At 44.5% G+C, this 21,095-nt stretch overlaps 1 protein-coding gene across 2 annotated transcripts in view; it reads left to right on the top strand.

The window, feature by feature from the left end:
- LOC102936734 (transmembrane protease serine 11C) overlaps positions 1-21,095 on the top strand; it is a 69,314-nt gene that overhangs the window by 10,863 nt on the left and 37,356 nt on the right. For both annotated transcript variants that reach the window (XM_043545665.1, XM_027826599.3), the window contains exons 2-3: positions 352-473; positions 1,400-1,518. In XM_043545665.1, coding sequence (XP_043401600.1) covers positions 425-473; positions 1,400-1,518 — 168 coding nt within the window. In that variant the 5' untranslated portion in view covers positions 352-424. The remainder of the gene's footprint in view (positions 1-351; positions 474-1,399; positions 1,519-21,095) is intronic.

The following is a 21,095-nucleotide window of genomic DNA, read 5'->3' as shown; positions in this document are numbered from 1 at the left end:
TGGTGTCTTTATTAGAGCTCCTGCTCCTGGAGTTATGTGAGCCTCTTGGCTTTCATTTAAAAGAGGTAGTAGGTTTCTAGAACTCTGGACCGTGAAGAGAAACTTGAAAATGTGACCCAGGCGAGCCCTAAAGGCTTAATACCCAGAAAGCAAATGGAAAGAACCCATTTCTGTTTTTCCTAAACTCTCCTGATTTTTAAGGCCTGACTCAGGCTTTTTGGCTGTTTGGGGTGGCAGCACGGCCCTGGAGCATTTTGTCTGGGACGGGGAGGTCGCTGGGGAAATTACAGGTTGGGATTCTTGGTACATTTACTGATAGGTGGGGGATGTTTTTCCCCCTTTGCTTTTCAGAGTTCACCAGTTGGCCACCAAACCAAAATTTTTCGAGCCCTGGAAGAGCGCTGTAATCGCCGTGGCTGTAGCGATGGCGTTGGCAATCACCATCAGCCTCCTGGTGTATTTTTTGGCCTATGGTAAGTATTGCGTGTATTTTCACTGTTTGGGCATGTGGTATGGTGCAGCTCCCTCGGGTTCAGGTGCTTTGCACGTTACTGGGAGCCAGTGTTTCCATCAACCGAATTAAAACTCATCTAGGGGGAGTTACCACCACCGTCTACATCTCCTGCTTCTTTCCCCCTTCAGCAATCGTTGCTCAGTGCTGCCTCCTGCTACACGGGCTAGCAAGTGTCGCTGTCGTTATTGTCTCTCGCTCATGTCTTGTACTCTTTTCAGATCCTTCTGCTAAACCCACCTCTGCTGTGATGCCTGCACATCACTGCCATGTGGCGTTGGTTTGCCAAGTGACCAGCTGAGCTTTCTGAGAAACTATCCATTCTATCGTTCCCTGACTCTCCCACCCGGCCTGTCTGTCTGGTCCATCTGTTGTGTCCTGTCTCATTCAGTCTGTGAGCTCTTCTTTTGCTATGTGTATGTACAGTGCCTGGCTCAATGGGACCCTGATCCTTGAGTGGGGTTCCTAAGCACCACTGTAACACACGCAATTTTGGGCAAGCCCTGGAGGGAGGGCAGGGTACCAGTACGATATTTCTTGCCCATGCTCTGGCGCTGTGGGGGGCTGAATATGAACGGCTGCTTGTTGCCGGAGAGGTGGATGGGGATACCCTTCTGGGGAATTGGATGATCTTCCCCCTTTGTTACAGCTCTGCTCGACCCAAATGGCAGGGTCAATCCCCATTCCTGTTCTGTTCAACAGGAAACTTTTATCCACCGCTGCCAGCTCTTGGACTGCTGTTGTCTGAATGTTATTCATGCAGATGGAGACCTGCCCACTCGTGGGCCATCAGATGTTTTTGCAGGAGACCCCAGAGTGGTCTGAGCCAGCCCTGGATGGACTTGGGCTGTAAGTCAAGTATTACCCATTCCTTTTCTTTCCTTTCAGATCAGAAGCTATTCTATTACAATGGCAACTTTAAAGTCACCAGTATCCAGTACAGCGATGGCCTGGCCAGACAATCCTCAGGAGAATTTAGAGACCAGAGCGGAAGGATCGAGAGACTGGTATGTCAAGATTTCTCTCTCCTTCCCTCCCTTTATAAACTGATCATTGAACATGCAGGGGGTGATTAACGTGAAATCAGAATGATGTGCTATTATGCCACAAACCTCCGACTCCTGTCCCCTGAGCTCCAGGGCTGGCCTGTGTCAGGGTTTGCTTATCTCTGACAGCCGCCAAGTTGGCCAACACGCTGGGGATTCAACCAGGCACGTCCAGAGCTAGAAGCATGAGCTGCCACAGCCTGAGCTAAAGCTTGTGGGTGGAGCGGGAACAGACTCAGAACCTCGACAGACTTGGCAGGTAGACCTAGCTTCTGCCACTGACCTGCTGTGTGACTGGACATGACACTAAACTGGGAGGAGAGGTAGATACGCTGGAGGGTAGGGGTAGGATACAGAGGGCCCTAGACAAATCAGAGGATTGGGCCAAAAGAAATCTGATGAGGTTCAACAAGGACGAGTGCAGAGTTCTGCACTTAGGATGGAAGAATCCCATGCACCGCTACAGACTAGGGACCGAATGGCTTGGTAGCAGTTCTGCAGAAAAGGACCTAGGGGTTACAGTGGACAAGAAGCTGGATATGAGTCAACAGTGTGCCCTTGTTGCCAAGAAGGCCAATGGCATTTTGGGATGTATATGTAAGGGCGTTGCCAGCAGATCAAGGGATGTGATCATTCCCCTCTATTTGACATTGGTGAGGCCTCATCTGGAGTACTGTGTCCAGTTTTGGGCCCCACACTACAAGAAGGATGTGGGAAAAATTGGAAAATGTCCAGCGGAGGGCAACAAAAATGATTAGGGGACTGGAACACATGACTTATGAGGAGAGGCTGAGGGAACTGGGATTGTTTAGTCTGTGGAAGAGAAGAATGAGGGGGGATTTGATAGCTGCTTTCAACTACCTGAAAGGGGGTTCCAAAGAGGATGGATCTAGACTGTTCTCAGTGGTAGCAGATGACAGAACGAGGAGTAATGGTCTCAAGTTGCAGTGGGGAAGGTTTAGGTTGGATAATACTTTTTCACTCGGAAGGTGGTGAAGCACTGGAATGGGTTAGCTACGGAGGTGGTGGAATCTCCTTCCTTAGAAGTTTTTAAGGTCAGACTTGACAAAGCCCTGGCTGGGATGATTTCGTTGGGGATTGGTCCTGCTTTGAGGAGGGGGTTGGACTAGATGACCTCCTAAGGTCCCTTCCAACCCTGATATTCTATGACATAAGCCACTTCCCTTGCCACTCTGACTCTCTCTCGTCGATTTAGATGAGATCGTTGGGACTGGACCTCTACTGCAATCAGAATGAAAATACACTTGAGTTCCAGTCTCCTTCCTGCTCCCTTTAGTAATTCAACAAGTCCCCTGGTTGGGTCAGCAAGCCACCTAATCTTGATCCCATTTGCTGTTTATGATTCTCTCTGTAGGGGAAAAAATTGTATTACAGTGTCTGGGCCTGCAAGGTGCCGAGAGCCCTAGCTGTCAACGACGGCTTTGCTGGGAGCTGAGGGCACCCAGTCCCCGGCAGCATTGAGCCCTTTTCCAGTCCCTTTGGTATGCTGCACTGGGTAACAACTCTATTGATAGCACGGGATAGGCATCAGTTGACTGGCTATCCCTCATAGAGGAGCTATGGAAATAGATACGTTCTGCACCTGGAAGAGAAAATAAGAAAGGAAATTACACTTCTCTGCCAGTGGTAATTACAGAGTTCAATCCTTTGCAGCAATAAGCAAGCAATTGTGCTCATGTCTTTTATTCCTCACGACATGATGCTTGTCTCTCTCACCTTCTGTTCAGTGACCTTGCCTAGCTGTTCACACCAGGGCAATCAGCACTTCCCACTCTCCCAGCACTACTCAGTCATTTACTGAGGGCTGTGCAACATAGTCACTTCACTTCAACATGTAAACTATGGAAAGCATCCTGCCTTAGGAGACAGAGCCCTGGCTTGGGAGTCCTGGGTTGTATTCCTGGCTCTGCCAATGACCAGCTCAGCTGTATGACCTTGTCTGAGTCACTGCTCTTCTCCGTGCGTCTATTTTCCCCTTCCACCCTGTGTCTGTCTTGAGACCTGAGATTGCAAATGTTTCAGTGTGAGAACTGTCTCTTACTCTGTGTTTGTACAGCACCTTGCACAACTGGCCTTGAATTTAGTTGGGGCTTCAGATGCTACCGTAAACACCTACAAATGTGTGAGGCTTTCAAATGTGTGAGAATCAGAGATTTTGGTGGAGGGGGAAAAATCCTCCACAAATTGAAAGAATCATGTTGTTTCCTAGATTAATTTTATTTGATAAGCAATGCATTCATAGTTAGATGTATTATCGGATGAACAGTATTCGTGCTGCTCTAATAAAGACCCCGAGGAGTACACCGGCTTTCCTGGAGCCACTCCTACGATCTTCTCTCCCAAGAGCTGTCCTTGCCCCATAGGTAAACTTCTCTGCAGGTGGCTTGAGCTCCCCATCTCCCTTGGACCTGACTCGCTCCATGGTGCACTCTTGTCCATTACCACAGAAATGTTACCTGTTGTAAAACATCGATCACCTTGCTTTCTAGCTCTCACCAACAAAAAAAATTGTACCATTTCTTCTTCCTCTCCTCCTTTTTCTCTTAACCTCAGCTGGCCTATCCAAAAAGGATGAATGGAATGTATTCAGACTACCTTCTTAAAATTGCCCTTGGCAATTTAGAAAACAACTCAGTATATAAATGAATAATGATAGACTCTTACTGGATCTAATCCTGCCCCTTCATGAAACCAATGGCAAAACTCCAGCTGACGTAACTGAGAGAAAGATCAAGGCTGACTGTGGTATTTGAAGCAGTTCCTCTATTCTGGGGCAGTTCTAGGAAAAACATTTCCACTACTCATGAGATTCCTCCTAATTCAGCCCAATCTGCTCCAGACAATTCAAAGCATTCTTATTAATTGGCAGTTTTCTCAACTTGCCACCATTTCAATCCAAAGGATTTTCACCTGTTTGTTAAAACCCAGCTTCCTGTCCCTTTGTTGTTGTTCCTGCTTCCTAATTCATCTGGATTTATTCGAACCCCTCTGGGTTCAGTGTTTTAACAGCCCTAAGCCTCCCCATTGCCATTAATCACAGGGATGTCTGTAGATAAATACGTTTCATAATGATAAACATGGTGAGCAAAAGTGAATCATCCCTAACAATCTGATACACTCAAACCACCTGTTGTGCAACTCCTGGCAGTCTCTCCCTGCTCCAATCCTTGTCTGAATAGGCTTCCTCTGTCCATACTCAGAACAGGTCAGAGATGAGTTGTGTTTAGAGAGCTGGTAGAATATTTTGGACCCACACTCCAATATCTTCCCTGGGAGCAGTTGCGTACACATTTGTACTCAGTGCCGCTTCAGCATGGGACACAGACACTGCAAGTATGAATAACGCTTCCTGCTTCCTTATCTCCTCGAAGGCCGCCGGGAAGGTTGGAAATCATGCCAGAGCGCTGATAAGATGGTGCACCGATCAGCACCCCACAACTGACTAGAATGTCTGGCAAACATATTCCCGGGATGATGCTGGGAGCTGGAGGAAATGGGGAAGGAGATAATGAAAGGTTTCTGCTTCCCAGCTTGCTTACCCTGAGTGGACCTTAGAGTTCCCTTAGACCTCTCTGAGAGAGCAAGATGTTAGCCTGGGGTCCTGATCCAATCTCTGCTCAGGTTGCGCTGTTCTGGCTAGCTTGAAAAGTTATCTTCCCTTCCCACCCTAAAATACGCTCAATCAGATCTTCTCCTCCTGTATGTGGTATCTAGGGAGCCAAAGTGCAGGGACAGGGGGTTCATGATTTCCGGATGCCCCCCACCCCCAAGCTTATTTTATAGTGGGTCCCCTTACAACCCAGCTGATCTCCTCTTAGACTCCTCAGAGAACATTTCTTCTCTGCTGGCTTTTCTGCCTCCACTCCCTGGAAACCAACAGTTCCTACCTTTCCCCATGTCAGATTTTTAGTTCGGTTTCCGCTGCCCCCACCAAATCAATCTGTTTTCCCTTAGTCTTCCCAGAGGCCAGCTTCCCGTCCTGCTCAATAATAACCTCAGTGGGGGTGCACAGCCATAGCGCTAGCCTCAGCTCTACCCTGATCCAGCCACCGAAGGGCTGCACATCTGTAGGGATTACCTTGGCTCACCCTGGTAGGGATCCTTCAGCTCTCCACACGGTGGCTTAGCTGGGTGACCTCCACCTCTAGCGGGGGCACTGCAGAGCCCCAAGTATGATGAGGACTGCAGGGGTGGGGCTTTCCTTTTGAGATGGCTTGAAAATCCCCACTTTCAGATTCCTCTTCCTCTGCCACGGGCCTGGCCAGGTCCGTCCCTTCATGGCCTCCTGCATTAAATTTAAACCCCTCCTCCAGCCTTGTCCCGTCCCTTATCTCCCACAACTCTCCGGCCGGGGTGTGGTGTTTAGCCAGCTCCTGGCTGGGTGGGCTGTGGTGGTGGAGGTGCCAGGGGCAATGTGGCTCCAGAGCAAACTGTGCGGCCAAAGGAGAAGTGTGGAGAGGCCAGATCTCTGCACAAATGCCCCAAGAACTGTGGGGTGGAACTGGATTTCCCCAAGAAATCTCCATCTCTGAAGGTTTGCAAGTCTGCCCCTTCTTCCTTCATGATAATCTGAAAACCACCCCCACTTCCCATCCCGGCACTGACTGCGTGTCAGCAAGGGGGTATATGAATCAGTGCATCATGTATAAAACTTGTAGGTCTCCTTTCAGATGGAAGGTGCTAGATGCATAGATATGAAGGCCAGAAGGGACTATGATGATCATCTAGTCTGACCTCCTGTAAAACACAGGCCATGGGATTTCGGCCAGTTACTCTTGAACCTAGCCCATATCTTGAGGTTGATAAGAGCATCTTCTTTACAAAGACATCTAACCTTGAATTAGACTTCAAGTGGTGGAGAATCCACCACTTCCTTAAGTATAGAAGTTTAGGATAGGCTTACTTCAATGAATATCACTCTTGAAATATAATACTTGAGTATGTCTGAGGACAAATAATGTGGGTTTGCAGATAATACCTTGTCAGAGCATCAAATCCAGTTACTTCTCTACCAAATATTGTAAAGGCATTTAAAAACAATAATTTTCCATTGTTTTTAAAAATTTAGAAAGGCAATAAGAAAAGTATTGTAGAGCATGCTAGACAAATAACTTTTATTGTCAATGGGAAATTATTACAAAATGGATTGTGGGGAAAATGGTCAGTTTTGAAATGAACTACACTGAAGTGGCTGTCTTGGAACTGGTTATATCCAAGGATTTCCGGATTAGATTACCAGGATGATGTGGGGCAGATTCTGTCCTCATTTACACCCGTGCTACTTGATTAGAGGGACATGTTTAACTGTGACAAGGTGGGTGAGATAATATCTTGTATTGGACCAACTTCTGTTCGTGAAAGAGACAAGCTTTTGAGCTACACAGAGTTCTTCCAGTCCAGAAAAGGTACTCCAAGCAGCACAGTTAAATACAAGGTGGAACAGATTGTTTAGCATAGGTAGTTAATACATATTCTAATCTAAGGGTTCATTCAAGGTGGAGTGGCCCATTGACGCCTCTGCAGTCATATGGGCGGGAAAAAAAGGGGTGGTGGTTAATGGATTACAGATTGTTGTAATAAGTCATACGTCTGGTGTCTCTGTTCAGTCCATGATTTTTAGTGTCTAGCAGAATTATGAATTTAAGTGCCCAGGCTCGTCTTTTGAAAGTGTTGTGTAGGTTTCCTTTGAGGATGAGGACTGAGAGGTCAGATAGAGAGTGATTGCGGCGTGAAAAGTGTCCACTCACAGGTAACAGGGTGTTTTTGTCTTTTATCATTTTCCTGTGTGAGTTCATTCGAGAGTGTAGTGATTGTCTGGTTTCAACCACATAGTTGTTGTTGTTAAGGCATTGAGTGCACTGGATGAGGTACACCATGTGTTGTGATAGGCGTGTGTAGGACTCATGGATCTTGAAAGCTGTGTCGTGGGGGGTGTTGATCATTGTAGTAGTGGAAATATGTCTGCAGGTTTTGCATCTGTTGTTCTGGCAGGGTCTAGTGCTGCTTTGAGTTGGCGTGGCCTGGTTTGTGTGGAGCTTGCTTCTGATAATGAGCTTGGAGAGGCTGGGAGGTTATTTGAAGGCCAGAAGAGGGAGTTCAGGAAAGATTTCGTTCAGGATGGGGTCCCCATTGAGCATGGGTTGTAGCTGTTTGATACCCTGTATGGATTCTACTGTGAGGTGGTAGGTGACAAGTAGGAGTGTGCAGTCGGAGGGGGGGGGGTTATTTCTGTATTTAGCAGGTTCTCTTGGGGTATTTGCGTGGCCTGTTCCTTGAATTGATTTACTTCTTGGGTGGAGTGTTCTTGTTTGGGGAAGGCAGTTTTTTGCCAGCCAACCAGGATGAGGGTGGTCTAGCCTAGTGCCCAGAGCAGGCAGCAGGCCAAGTGGCTGGAGCCAGAGCTGTAGTCAGAGCTGTAGCCAGAGTCAGGGTCAAGACCAGAAGTCAGGAACTGGATATAAGAGCCAGGGGTCGAGCCAGAGTCCATAGTCAGGAGCCAGAGGCGAGGCTTAAAACCAGAGGTCAGGAACTTGAGCAAGCAGGGTAGCAGGCAAGGAAGGGTTCAAGGCAGGGACGGGACAGAGGCAAGGCTGGATGCAAGGCAGGATCAGATAGGAATAAGGTAGAGCAGGAGCAGGCACGCTGGTGGGCATGAGTGTTGAGAAGCTAGCGAGCAGCTGCTGTAGCTGGCTTAAGAACCAGCCTGCTGGCCTCGGAAGCCAATGTGGTTCTGGGGTTATCAGGCTGCTGTTGCAGGCCAGCTGTACTGACGAGGCTGCTTGGAAACTAGCTCTGCTGCAGGCCCCAATTCCTGATAGTTTTGAGTGTGTTATGGTGTGCATCCTGGACTCTCTCCTTGGAGCATGTTCTGTGGTATCTGAGTGCCTGGCCGTAGGTAACAGATTTCTTGGTGTGTTTGGGGTGGTTCCTGGATCTGTGAAGGTAGGTGTGGTGATCCGTGGGTTTCTGTGTATAGTTGTCTGTAGGGTTCCATTGCTGAAGCTGATCATGGTGTCCAGGAAGTTGATGCTAGCGTGGGAATGTTCCAGAGAGAGTTTGATGGATGGGTGGCGGTTTCTGAAGTTGTGGCAATCTGAGGGAGTTTGTCATCCATCCAGAGGATGAAAATATCATCAACTTATTTCAAGTATATCATCGGTTTTGTGGTGCGTTTGTCCAGCCATTCTTCTTCAAGGCAGCCCATGAAGAGGTTGGCATACTGGGGAGGTGTCCTAGCACCCACGGTTGTTCCCATGGCTTGGACAAAGTGTTTGTTGTTGAATGTAAAATTGTTGTGAGTGAAGATTGAAATGGCTGAATCTGGCAATGTGTTTGGGATGGCTCTCAGGGGGTTGTCCATTGTCTTGTAAATATTACAGTCAGGCAGCTATGCTGTCACTGTGAGGGATGTTGGTGTATAGAGAATTGACATCCATGGTGGCAAGGACGGTGTTCTGAGGGAGGTGGTTAATGTTGCAGAGTTTATGGAGGAAGTCAGTTGTGTCCTGGAGGAACCTGGCCCTTTGTGTGGTGAGTGGTTTGAGGATGGTTCCTATGCGTCCTGATATTCCTTTAGTAAGAGTGCTATGGCCAGATATGAAGGTTCTGCCCGGGTTCCCTTGTTTATGTATCTTGTGAAGTATATAGAAGGTCTTTGGGGTGCATTCATGGAGGATGAGATTGTAAAGTTTCTGTTGGAGTTGTTTGGGGAAATATTTGATGACATCCTTAACTTTTTGGGTAAACTCTGGTGTGGGGTCTTCTTTGAGTTCTTTATACTGTAGTAGCTGGAGTCAGAGAATTGTTGGTTGGTCTTAACAGTTGAGAACTATGATGGCACCCCCTTTGTCTGCTGGTTTGATCACTCTCTGGTGGTGAGATTTCAGGGACTGTATGGCTGTCCTCTTGGTGGTGAAGAGATTTTGGTGGATGTGAGTTTAAAGATTTTTACAGTCAGGTTTTTTCCTGAAGCAATCAATATAATGATCAAGAGTGTGGTTTCATCTGCTCTACGGTATCCAGTCAGATTATTTTTTTTCTTATGATAGTTAGTGGGGACGTGGTAATTGTGAGTGGTGTCATTTTTGTGAAAGAATTCTTTGAGGCGGAGTCTGTGGAAGAATTCTTAAGAACATAAGAACGGCCATACTGGGTCAGACCAACAGTCCATCCAGTCCAGTATCCTATCTTCCGACAGTGGCTAATGCCAGGTGCTCCAGAGGGAATGAAAAGAAAGGTAATCATCAAATAATCCATCTCCTCCTGTTGCCCATTCCTAGCTTCTGGCAAACAGAGGCTAGGGACACCATACCAGCCCATCATGGCTAATAGCCATTGATGGACCTACCCTCCATGAACGTATCTAGTTCTTCTTTGAACACTGGTATAGTCTTGGCCTTCACAACATCCCCTGGCAAGGAGTTCCACAGGTTGACTGTGTGTTGTGTGAAGAAATACTTCTTTTTATTTGTTTTAAACCTGCTGCCTATTAATTTCATTTGGTGACCTCTAGTTCTTGTGTTATGAAAAGGAGTAAATAACACTTCCTTATTTACTTTCTCCATAACAATCATGATTTTATACACCTCTATCGTGTCTCCCCTTAGTTGTCTCTTTTCCAAGCTAAAAAGTCCTACTTTTATTAATCTCTCCTTGTATGGAAGCTGTTCCATATCCCTAATCATTTTTGTTGCCCTTTTCCAATTCCAATATATCTTTTTTGAGATGGGGTGAGCACATCTGCGCGCAGTATTCAAAATGGATTTATATAGAGGCAATATGATATTTTGTCTTACTATCTATCCTTTTCCTAATGATTCCCAACATTCTGTTCACTTTTTTTGACTGCCACTGCACATTGAGACGATGTTTTCAGAGAGCTATCCACAATGACACCAAAATCTCTTTCTTGAGCGGTAACAGCTAATTTAGACCCCATCATTTTATATGTATCGTTGGGATTATGTTTTCCAATGTGTATTACTTTGCACGTATCAACATTGAATTTCATCTGCAATTTTGTTACCCAGTCACCCAGTTTTGTGAGATCTTTGTAACTCTTCTCAGTCTGCTTTGTGCTTAACTATCTTGAGTAGTTTTGCATCCTCTGCAAATTTTGACCCCTCACTGTTTACTCCTTTTTCCAGATCATTTATGAATATGTTGAATAGGACTGGTCCCAGGGCAGACCCCTAGGGGACACCACTATTTATCTCTCTCCAATCTGAAAACTGACCATTTATTCCTACCCTTTGTTTCCTATCTTTTAACCAGTTACCGATCCATGAGAGGCCTTTCTCTCTTATCCCATGACTGCTTATTTGTTTAAGAGCCTTTGGTGAGGGACCTGGTCAAAGTGAGCTGTAGCTCACGAAAGCTCATGCTCAAATAAACTGGTTAGTCTCTAAGGTGCCACAAGTACTCCTTTTCTTTTTTCTGAAAGTTCAAGTACACTATATCCACTGGATCCCCTTTGTCCACATGCCTGTTGATCCTCTCAAAGAATTCTAATAGATTTGTGAGGCATGAATTCCTTTTACAAAAGCAATGTTGACTCTTCCGCAACAAATCCTGTTCCTCCATGTATCTGATACTATAATTTAACCAGTTTACCCGGTACTGAAGTCAGGCTTATCAGCCTGTAATTAGCAGAATCACCTCTGGAGCCTTTTTAAAAAGTTAGTGTCACATTAGCTATCCTCCAGTCATCTGTTACAGTAGCTTATTTAAATGATAGATTACATACCTCAGTTAGTAGTCCTGCAATTTCATATTTGAGTTCCTTCAATACTTTTGGGTGCCATCTGGTCCTGATGACTTATTCCTGTTTAATTGATCAATTTGTTCCCAAACCTCCTCCACTGACACCTCAATATAGGACAGTTCCTTAGATTTGTCACCTAAAAAGAATGCCTCAGGTGTGAAGACTGATGCAAAGAATTCATTCAGCTTCTCCATAATGACCTTATCTACCTTGAGTGCTCCTTTAGCATCTCGAACATCAAGTGGCCTCTCTGGCTGTTTGGCTGACTTCCTGCTTCTGATGTAATTTAAAAAAAAATGTTGCTGTTAGTTTTTAAGTCTTTGGCTAATTGCTCTTCAGATTCTTTTTTGGCCTGCCTGATTATATTTTTACACTTGAGTTAATGCAATGACTAAACAGCTAGTTCTATTTATTAGATCCATTTATAAGGCACCCATCAATCTGGTATCAGGGTTCACTTTACATAGCATGGATTATGAGCCATTAACAATCCCAAATTTAGGGCCATATGGTGGCGTGGTTGTTAATTTTGTTATGCAGTCCTTACTCTGGCAAAGTCTAATTCAACTGAATGACCATGAGGACTAAGTAAAATAAACAAACTGTGGTATTTAGATGCTGCATGTAATTATTAGAACTGGGAGCACTGGCTGCTGGGACTCTGAAAGGACAGGAAATAGGAAGGATGGGGGGGAAGTTGAGGAGGCGGAGTGAGAGCTACTGAGGGTGCAGCAGCAGCTTGGTAAAGAGGTTTCCACTCTAAAAATAATGTCCTGTTGAAGTTTGTTAGTACCTTGCCCGGTTGCTACAACATTTTGGCGACGAGGATGGATCTTCTGCCTCTGAACCCACCTGCACCCTTTCTGCAAAGCCCAGGTGAGCCTCCAATTGCTTTTACTGTCTGAATCCATATGTTTGAAACTTACCTGCTTGCAATCACTGCTACAGAGATTTCTGAAGTAAGAAAGCATGCTCTGCTAATCCACTGCCTTGGAGCAGAAGGGCAGTGTATATTTTACACTTTTCCTCTTGCAGATGATAAATATGAGACTGCACTCACTGCATTAAAGAACTTTTTTGTGTCAAAAGTGAATGTAGTAGCTAATCGCTACAGATTTCGCCAGCGTGAGCAGAAAACGGGGGAGACTATAATGCAGTATAGTGCTTCCCTGAGGAGTCTGTAACTGGTGACTTTGGGAATATGGCAGATGAGGAGATTAGAAACCAGCTCATTGAGAAAACAACCATGCTTAGTGTAAGAGAACGCTTACTTCTAGAACCACAACTTACACTAGAAAAAGCAATAACCATTGCTACTCAGATTGAGTCAGCTACAGCTGAAGCCAAAATAATGAGCATGGATCCAGGAGGCACAGACCAGGCTGTGACTCCGTTGCAGAAAAGTTCACTATCGCTGCAGACAAATGATTACAAGAGGAAAACTAATGGAAAACCACCGAATCAGCAAATTCAAAATACAGTAAAAGCATGCTTTCACTGTGGATCCCCACAACACCTTGCAAGCTACACAGGATGTCCGGCAAAAGTAGCTCAGTGCAATCATTGCAAAAAGATTGGGCATTTTGCTAAAGTATGTCACAGCAGCCAGTTCAATCAACAGGTGCATGCAGTTACAATACCAGATGTTACTGTACTGAGTGTGGACAAAATCACTACTGCACATATTCCAGAACAAATAAAGTGAACTGTAAATGTTTCCGCCATACCTTCAGGCAAATCACACTCTATTCAGCTAATGTTGGACGCTGGCTCAGCAGTATCTATACTACCTGATTCCATCTATTTGCATTACTTTAAAGATTGCCTCTTACTGAACCCAAACTTCACTTGGTGTGCTATTTGAAAAACCATATTCCAGTACATGGCTGCCTGCCAGCAATAGTTACTTTTGGTGATCGCTGTGTAACTGCAGAGTTCTACATTGTCCACAAAGGCACTCCTATCCTTGGCTGAGATTTACTGGCTGCTTTAAATCTCAGGGTAGTTAATGGACAAATTGATCTTCCTCAGCAAAGCATTCTTGCGGTACACACACCAGTTTCAGCTGGGACCCAACACCAGGTTGAGGAGAAACTCGGCTGTGCTTATGGGTTTCTGCATAAAGTTAAAATGCGAAATAATGTGATGCCTGTACGACAGAAGTTACGGTGCTTACCATTTTCAGTCAGGGAAGCTGTTTCAGAGGAACTTAAAACATATTCAAAAGGACATTATTGAAGAGAGTGACTCCTCGGAATGGGTTTCACCTATAGTAGTGACGCAGAAGAAAGGTGGAGGCATTCGCCTTTGTGCGGACTTAAGGGAGCCAAATAAAGCTATTGTGATTAACAGCCATCCTCTTCCTCACATAGAAGTATTTGCAGAACTCCATGGAGCAACGATGTTTTCTACTCTTGATTTGCAGACCTCATACTACCAGGTTATGTTGCATGAAGATAGCAGAGACCTCACAGCATTTATTACACGAGGGACTATTTCGTTTTAAATGTGTTCCATATGGTCTCGCATCTGCCCCAAGTGCCTTCCAAAAAATGTAATAGATTCTGAAGAATCAACATGGAGTTCAGTGCTATCTGGATGATATTATCGTGTTTGGAAATACTTCTGAGGAGCATGACAATAACCTACAGTCTTTACTAAACTGCATCAGCAAAGAAGGCCTCAAGCTCAATAGGTCCAAATGCAAATTTAGACAAACTGAACTCTTCTTTCTGGGGCATACAATTTCACAGGCTGGACTAAAACCTGATCCAGATCATATCCTGGCAATTTCAAATGCTCCTCCTCCAACAGATTTGCAAACCTTACGTTCCTTCTTGGGTCTTACCTCCTGGTGTGCAAAATTCATTCCCAATTATGCTTCTGCCATTGAACCGTTACGAGAATTACGACAGAAAAGTTCAACCTTAGCGTGGACAACAGATAAACAAGCTAGTTTCAAAACGGTGAAAAACTTGATTTTACATAGTCCAGTACTTGCACTATTCCCCACAATTACCCACAATTGTAACTACCATTGCTTCTGATTATGGACTTGAGGCTCACACAACTTCATGAGGACAACACAGAGAGGACTGTTGCATTTGCTTCAAGGACACTAAGTAATGCTGAGAGGAAATATTCTACAGTCGAAAAAGAAGCACTTGCTTGTGTCTGGGCTACTAAAAAATGGAGAACTTACCTGTGGGGCTGCACGTTCAAGTTGCGCACAGGCCACAGCCCTTTGATGACGTTGCTTACCACAAAAGGACTGGGAAGAGCAGGATATCATATTGCTAGATTGTCAGCAAGACTACTCTCTTTCAATTATGAACTGGAATATAAGCCTGGAAACCAAAATGTGGTAGCTGATGGCCTTTCTCTCCTGCCTTTGCCTTCACCAGATGGCCTACCGGAGGATGAGGATGTAGTAGTTGCACTTATTACAAGCACTCTTACTGCAGTTACAAAAGAACAATTTCAAGCCGCTTGTTCAGCGTGTCCAATTCAACAAAAACTATGGGAATTTCTGACAAAGAGATGGCCCAGTAACCCTAAAAACCTTGACCCAGTTTCGTTGACTTATTTTAGAGTTCAGGGTGAACTTTCTTTGCTCAATGGCTGTGTGCTACGAGGTACACACTCTTGTGCCGGAAGAATTACAGTCAAAACTCCTACACCTGGCACACGATACTCATGAAGGAATTGTCAGAACCAAACAGTGATTACGGGATCTGTATTGGTGGCCAGGGATGGACTCTCAAACTGAAGCACTCATAAAATCTTGTGTCACTTGCCAAATGCATGATAAGACAGCAGTGACATGTACCCCTCCATTACAGCCTGTTCCTCTTCCTGAATCTGCATGGGAAAAAGTGACAATCGACATTGTAGAACCCTTTGATACTGCTCCAAGTGACTGCCGTTATGCCATCACTTTAATAGACTATTTCAGTAAATGGCCTGAGGTAGCGTTTACATCGCAAATCTCTTCTGCTACAGTAATTAAGTTCCTCTCTTCAGTTTTTAGCAGGGAAGGTAACCCCAAAGAAGTGGTTTCAGATAATGGTAGTCAATTTACTTCCCTGGAGTTTGAAACTTTTCTCGCAGAGAGGGACATTTTACACAGAAGGTCATCCCTATATTACCCTCAAGCCAATGGGGAAATCGAACAGTTTAACAGAAGTTTGAAAGAGAGTTTGCAAACGGCTAAACTGGAAGGGCGATTGTGGATAACCTTCACTACTGATTTCTTGCAAGCATACCGGGCTACACAACATGCCACAATGCAAAGATCACCCACAGTTACTGCATGGGAAACAGATGAATACTAAACTGAACATTGCTGGATTGTTAAAGGCACGACCTGTTGCCCCAACCCATGTGAGGAAAAACAGTTGAACAGAACCAAGCAAAGTCTAAGGCTTTCACAGACAAGTGGCGGGGTGCTAAGGATGCAAAGTTTGAGTGTGGTTCCTTCGTTAGAATACGGAAACCTGGAATTTTATGCAAAGGGGACCATAAATTCACAGCTCCTCTTAAAATCATAGAGAAGAAGGGACCTTACACCTATCGACTTTGTGATGGGCGGGTATGGAATGCTTCTTATCTTGCACCTGCCGATGCACCAAGAGGAGATTATGCCAACACCCAGTCTGCATTGGATGACTTCGCTGTAGTATCAACACAACAAGACATTGCACTGGAATCGGGGCTTCAGAGACAGCCTGTCAGACCCAGACGACCACCTGTCTGGACTAGAGATTATGTTATATAGTACCTACAGTGTTTTCAGTGTAATATTTCTGCCAACAGTATAGTGTCTTGTTTCATATTTGTTCCTGTGTTTAGAACAACAATGTTTATTTTAATTAGAGTTTCTTAAGAGAGGAGGGAATGTGGTGTTTAGATGCTGCTTGTAATTATTAGAACTGGGAGCACTGGCTGTTGGGAGTCTGAAAGGACAGGAAACAGGAAGGGGGAGGGGAAGTTGAGGAGGCGGAGTGAGAGCTACCGAGGGTGCAGCAGCAGCTTGGTAAAGAGGTTTCCACTCTAATTTAAAGTCCTGTTGACGTTTGTTAGTACCTTGCCTGGTTGCTACAACACAAACAAAAAGGAATCTGTTGCTTTATGGAACTCATCCTTTTTAGGACCTTATGAATTAAAATCACCACCTACATATTCCCATGGTTTTAAAGAACAGAAGGTAGGAAAAAACTTGACTGCATGGAATTCCAGGGCCAACAGCTAACTGAAAAGCCAGTACGAACAGGTGTATCTTGTAAGGGACTTTAAGGACCTGGATCCAGCAAAGCACTTAAGAATGTGAGTTGTTCTTTTTGTCAGTGGAACCACTTGCAGGCTTAAACCGAAGAATGTGCTTTGCTGGATCTGTGCCTTACTGTGCCCAGGTTTTGGCTTAGGCGTACATACAGCAGGAGTAGATCTTCCTGGAGCACCAGCTTCCAGGAGCTTTCCCTTTGGGACAGGGTGATGGAGTACACCCAGTGTCTGTAATTGTGGTGGTGGATAAGAGGAGAAGAGGGAGGTGATGTACAGGATGGTGGGAATGACATATTCTGAAGAGTGTAGTTGTAGCTGTGTCAGTCCCAGGATATTAGAGAGACAAGGTGGGTGAGGTCGTATCTTTTATTGGACCAACTTCTGTTGGTGAGAGAGACAAGCTTTCAAGCCACACAGAGCTCTCCTCCAGGTCTGGGAAAGGCACTCAGAGCTGAAGAAGAGCTCTCTGTGGCTCAAAAGTTTGTCTCTCTCACCAGCAGAAGTTGATCCAGTAAAAGATACGATCTCACCCACCCTGTCTCTCTAGTATTGGGAGGAGGGTATATGAGAGTCTGAACTAGACACAAAGGTGTCTGAACTAGAATAATTTACAGAGGAAGGAGGTCTAAGGAAGAGTGGAGTAAAGCAGAGGCCTACTTTACCATACGCCTGTTTGTACCCTCCTGCTACTGCTTGTCCTGATACAGCTCTTGCTTCCATCCCCTTAGTGGGTGAGTTACACCTGTGAGACCCAAACTGAGTTGGCCAAATTGTAAAACCAGCTACTGTGTGAGAGGGAGTAAATTACACATTGTGAAGTGGGCGTGAGTCTCAGCAAGCCTGGCTTGGTTTAATTTACATGTTGAAAGGGCTGGAAAAAGGTGTGAATTAGACGTGGTCTCTCCCGACCTAAACTCCCCTCTGAATATGACCCACTTTTCTAAAACTTGGGCTTAAGTCATTTCGGCCATTCTAGTTGGTGGCCAACATTTTGAACTTTACCTGGAAATGGATTTGCAGTGAGGGCAGGGTATGAGCCACTGGGGAAATATGCTTCCTCTATCTGCCGCACTCAGAAGGCAAGTGTTGTAGCTACATTCTGCACTAGCCAAAGCTTTCAAAGGGCCATCAAGGCTAGTCCTAGGCAGGGGGTCTTGCAATATCAAGTCCCCAGCAATGTGGTGGTCCTATTTTTATCAAGTTTCATAAAGCAACGGGACAATATTTTTAAATATAGTTCCCTAAAGTTAGGTTCCTACGTCCTTATTTAGACAGCTGCTGGGTGCTCAGGTTACTTAGATACCTATATGAGGACTTAGAAGTGGACTCAGTCAAAATGGTTTATTCAAAGATTTTTTTTCCTACTAACATGGTCTTTTTTTGTTTTGCTGAAGATTTGGGCTTTAAAAATATGTGCCTATCCTGAAAAACTGAAAACTTTCTAGCTTTCTAAATAAAGGTTCTTATTTATTTTTAATTTAGGATTTTTTCCTTCTCCAGCCTTTCTTGCCTTTTGCCTCTTTTCCCTTTTACAATTGGAAAAATTGTACTGCACGTGTTAGTTTATATTTTTTCATTACACAAATAGAAGTTCTACTTCTTTCTTGGTGCCTAAATTTCAACAACAGCAAACATTTTTGTGGAGGGGAGGGGATTTCCCCCCTGAAATACACATACCATTTTTCGACAAGCTCTGCTTAGGCACCCTAATGTTAACTAACTGAATAGTTCTTGTTTCTCTAAAAACATGGCTACTAATCTGTTCTGTCACAATGAGGGCTCCCTGTAGAGGTGAAAATGCTATTCTACATGTTTCAGAGTAGCAGCCGTGTTAGTCTGTATCTGCAAAAAGAACAGGAGTACTTGCGGCACCTTAGAGACTAACAAATTTATTTGAGCATAAGCTTTCGTGGCATGTGTTACTCAAATGTGACAAAAGAGTATCCTGTTGACCCCTGCACACAGCATGGAGCTAGACTGGAATCATAACCCCAAACAGCAAAACCAAATGCCTCCCTGCAGCTCAGCCACCCGGGGAAATGTGGCTGAACAATGGAGGAAGTTGGCATGATGATGACTGATTTATTTAGCTGTTGAGTTGGAGGTTTATAATACACTCAGCTTTCAGTATAAAGCTGTAGGATATAACCGAGTTGTGGTTTTACAGAGACTTGATGCACACTGTACCCTAAGAAAGACAGTAACATGCAAAAGGCATCATTTCTTTATTTGTGTCTTAAGTTCATTCAGTATTTGGGAAAGTACCTGAATATATGCTTAAAGTTAAGCACATGCTTAAGTGTCACTGAAGTCCATGGAACATACACATCTGTTTAAAGTTAAGCATGTGTTAAGGTGCTTTTCTCAGATGAGATGCTGCACCGAATCAGGGCCTTAGTCAGTTACCGGTGTTTATATAGGTCTCTCACTTAGCAACAAGGGAGAGAAAAATAGTCACAAAAACCAGGGAAATGTGATTTAGGTCCCAGAGTTAGCAGATCCAGTGTGGTATCTGAAACTACTTATTAATTAATTTTTTTTTGTAGTTGCCATGATTTCAAGTTGACGGTGTTCCTTTAACTAGAGCAGTACATATCTCCAGAACTGCAAATATACACCCATGTTTGCCTTAGTTTATAGTTCTTTTCAATTTCTTCTTCTTTTTTTTTTTTAATGGAAAGTACTTTTCCTGATGACATCCATACCAGCTGCTTTTTCATTTTCCTCTTGGGTTATCAGGGTGCAAGATGTAATAAACATTCCCTTGCATACAAGAGAGCCTGGGGAAAAGGTACCAGGAAGGATCTTTTTGCAAAAAAGGGCAAAAGCAGGTCATTTGCCTGTAGGTCTAATGGATGCCCCAAGTGCAGTCATTGGACTGTTGACTGGAGCAGGGTCCCAAGTCAGTAGTGAGAAGAGGAAAGACTAGAAAGAAACTTTTTGGAACTGACCTGAGGCTCTGTTCCAGACAAATTTGTTACAGGAGCCCCTGCCAATGTATGGCTAGAAAAGATGCACAAGAAACCCAGGTATAAGTGGAGACAGAAAAAGTAAAATAAGCTAAATGGCATGAAGAGCAATTACCAATAAATTGGGATATCAGATCTGGAGTGTATGATTGAAATGGAATCTTATCTTGGTTACACAGCTGTAAATCCAGAGTCATTCCACTGACCTAAAGAAAATTAAATCAGTGGAATGACTTTGGATTTACACTGGTATAACTGAGATCAGAATCTGGCCCTCATAAAAGCCTTAAGCGGTCCATAGTTGATATCCCAAGAGGCAGTTGTTTAAAACATGCCATCAATTGGTGGGGAAGAATCAAACAAAAAACCGTGCATGTGTGAATTATGATTTTTCAAACCCTCACAACTAGACTACATCAAAATGAATCTTCCCAGGGATACTGAAAACCACTCTTCTCCAGCGGGCTATTTCCCTCCCAAATTTCAGCTTCTCACCTGCACCTGCTCTGGAGCTTCGGCTGTTCAAAAAACAAAATGCAAAATGTTTTTATAAAGGGGAAAGTGCAGTTAAAAAAACAAACCAACCCTCTCCTTGTTCTCCAAAGTGTCTGACCCATTTCTCTCGGGATTTGTGAAAACATGCATTGGCCCAGAAAACTTCAGCTGCAGGGTGAAAGTTTTAGAAAGTTAGTTTTGAACAACTGAAAGCAGGGAATAGGAATGGAAACACTTAGGTGACCTTAACAGTGGCTGCCACTAATCGTACTGCTGTCATGAAGCTATAATGCAATGAAGCTATAATGCAATGTCAAATTGGTTGCATTAGGGATAAAGATCGTGGTTGTTTAAATCCTGAAGTAAAATTCCCTCTTCAGGAACTAACATACTTGATTAGTGTTTTGTCCTCAATGGCTGACACACCAAGGAAGCATCCAGATGAACTCTCTACAGCAGTGCACAATCGGATTATACCTGCCTGCTGCATTTCTTTGGGAGTCTCTTCCATTTGATTTCTGACGTGCTTGTGATCTCCTTTGTGCATAGTCTGAGTGAGGACTACTCTTTCCTGCCCTTTCAATTAGAAGAGGTGCAGGCCCCCGGTGGGCCGTCCTACACTAGTTGTGTTTATCTGAGTTCTGCTGAGGATAGTTCTCTATTTCTGGGCTGCCTGAAGCCCACAAATTGTTGCTGTCACCCTCTTTCCCTCCATTTTGTTTGCTTAAGGCAAATGGTGTTGCTGTGGAGTCATTACTGGCTGGCATTAGCAGTGTCTCAATTAGTAAAGGGGGTGTATCTGCTTCCAGAAAGCATGCAGAGGTCCCTCCTCGCTCAGGGATCCATCAGCTGATGCCAAAATGCTTTCCCATTACCACCCAGCCTCCATCTTCTCAAAGAGAAAGTAATTGAGGAGGCCACCAGCTCAGTCCTGGCTTAAGACGTTGCTTTGGAGTAGAGAACTCACTTGTCAGACTTCCAGATGATCTGCTCCTGGCTACAGCTCT

This window comes from Chelonia mydas, chromosome 4, assembly GCF_015237465.2.
Source record: "Chelonia mydas isolate rCheMyd1 chromosome 4, rCheMyd1.pri.v2, whole genome shotgun sequence".
In the NCBI taxonomy this organism is placed as follows: Eukaryota; Metazoa; Chordata; order Testudines; family Cheloniidae; genus Chelonia; species Chelonia mydas.
This window is presented reverse-complemented; position numbering and strand designations above follow the sequence as displayed.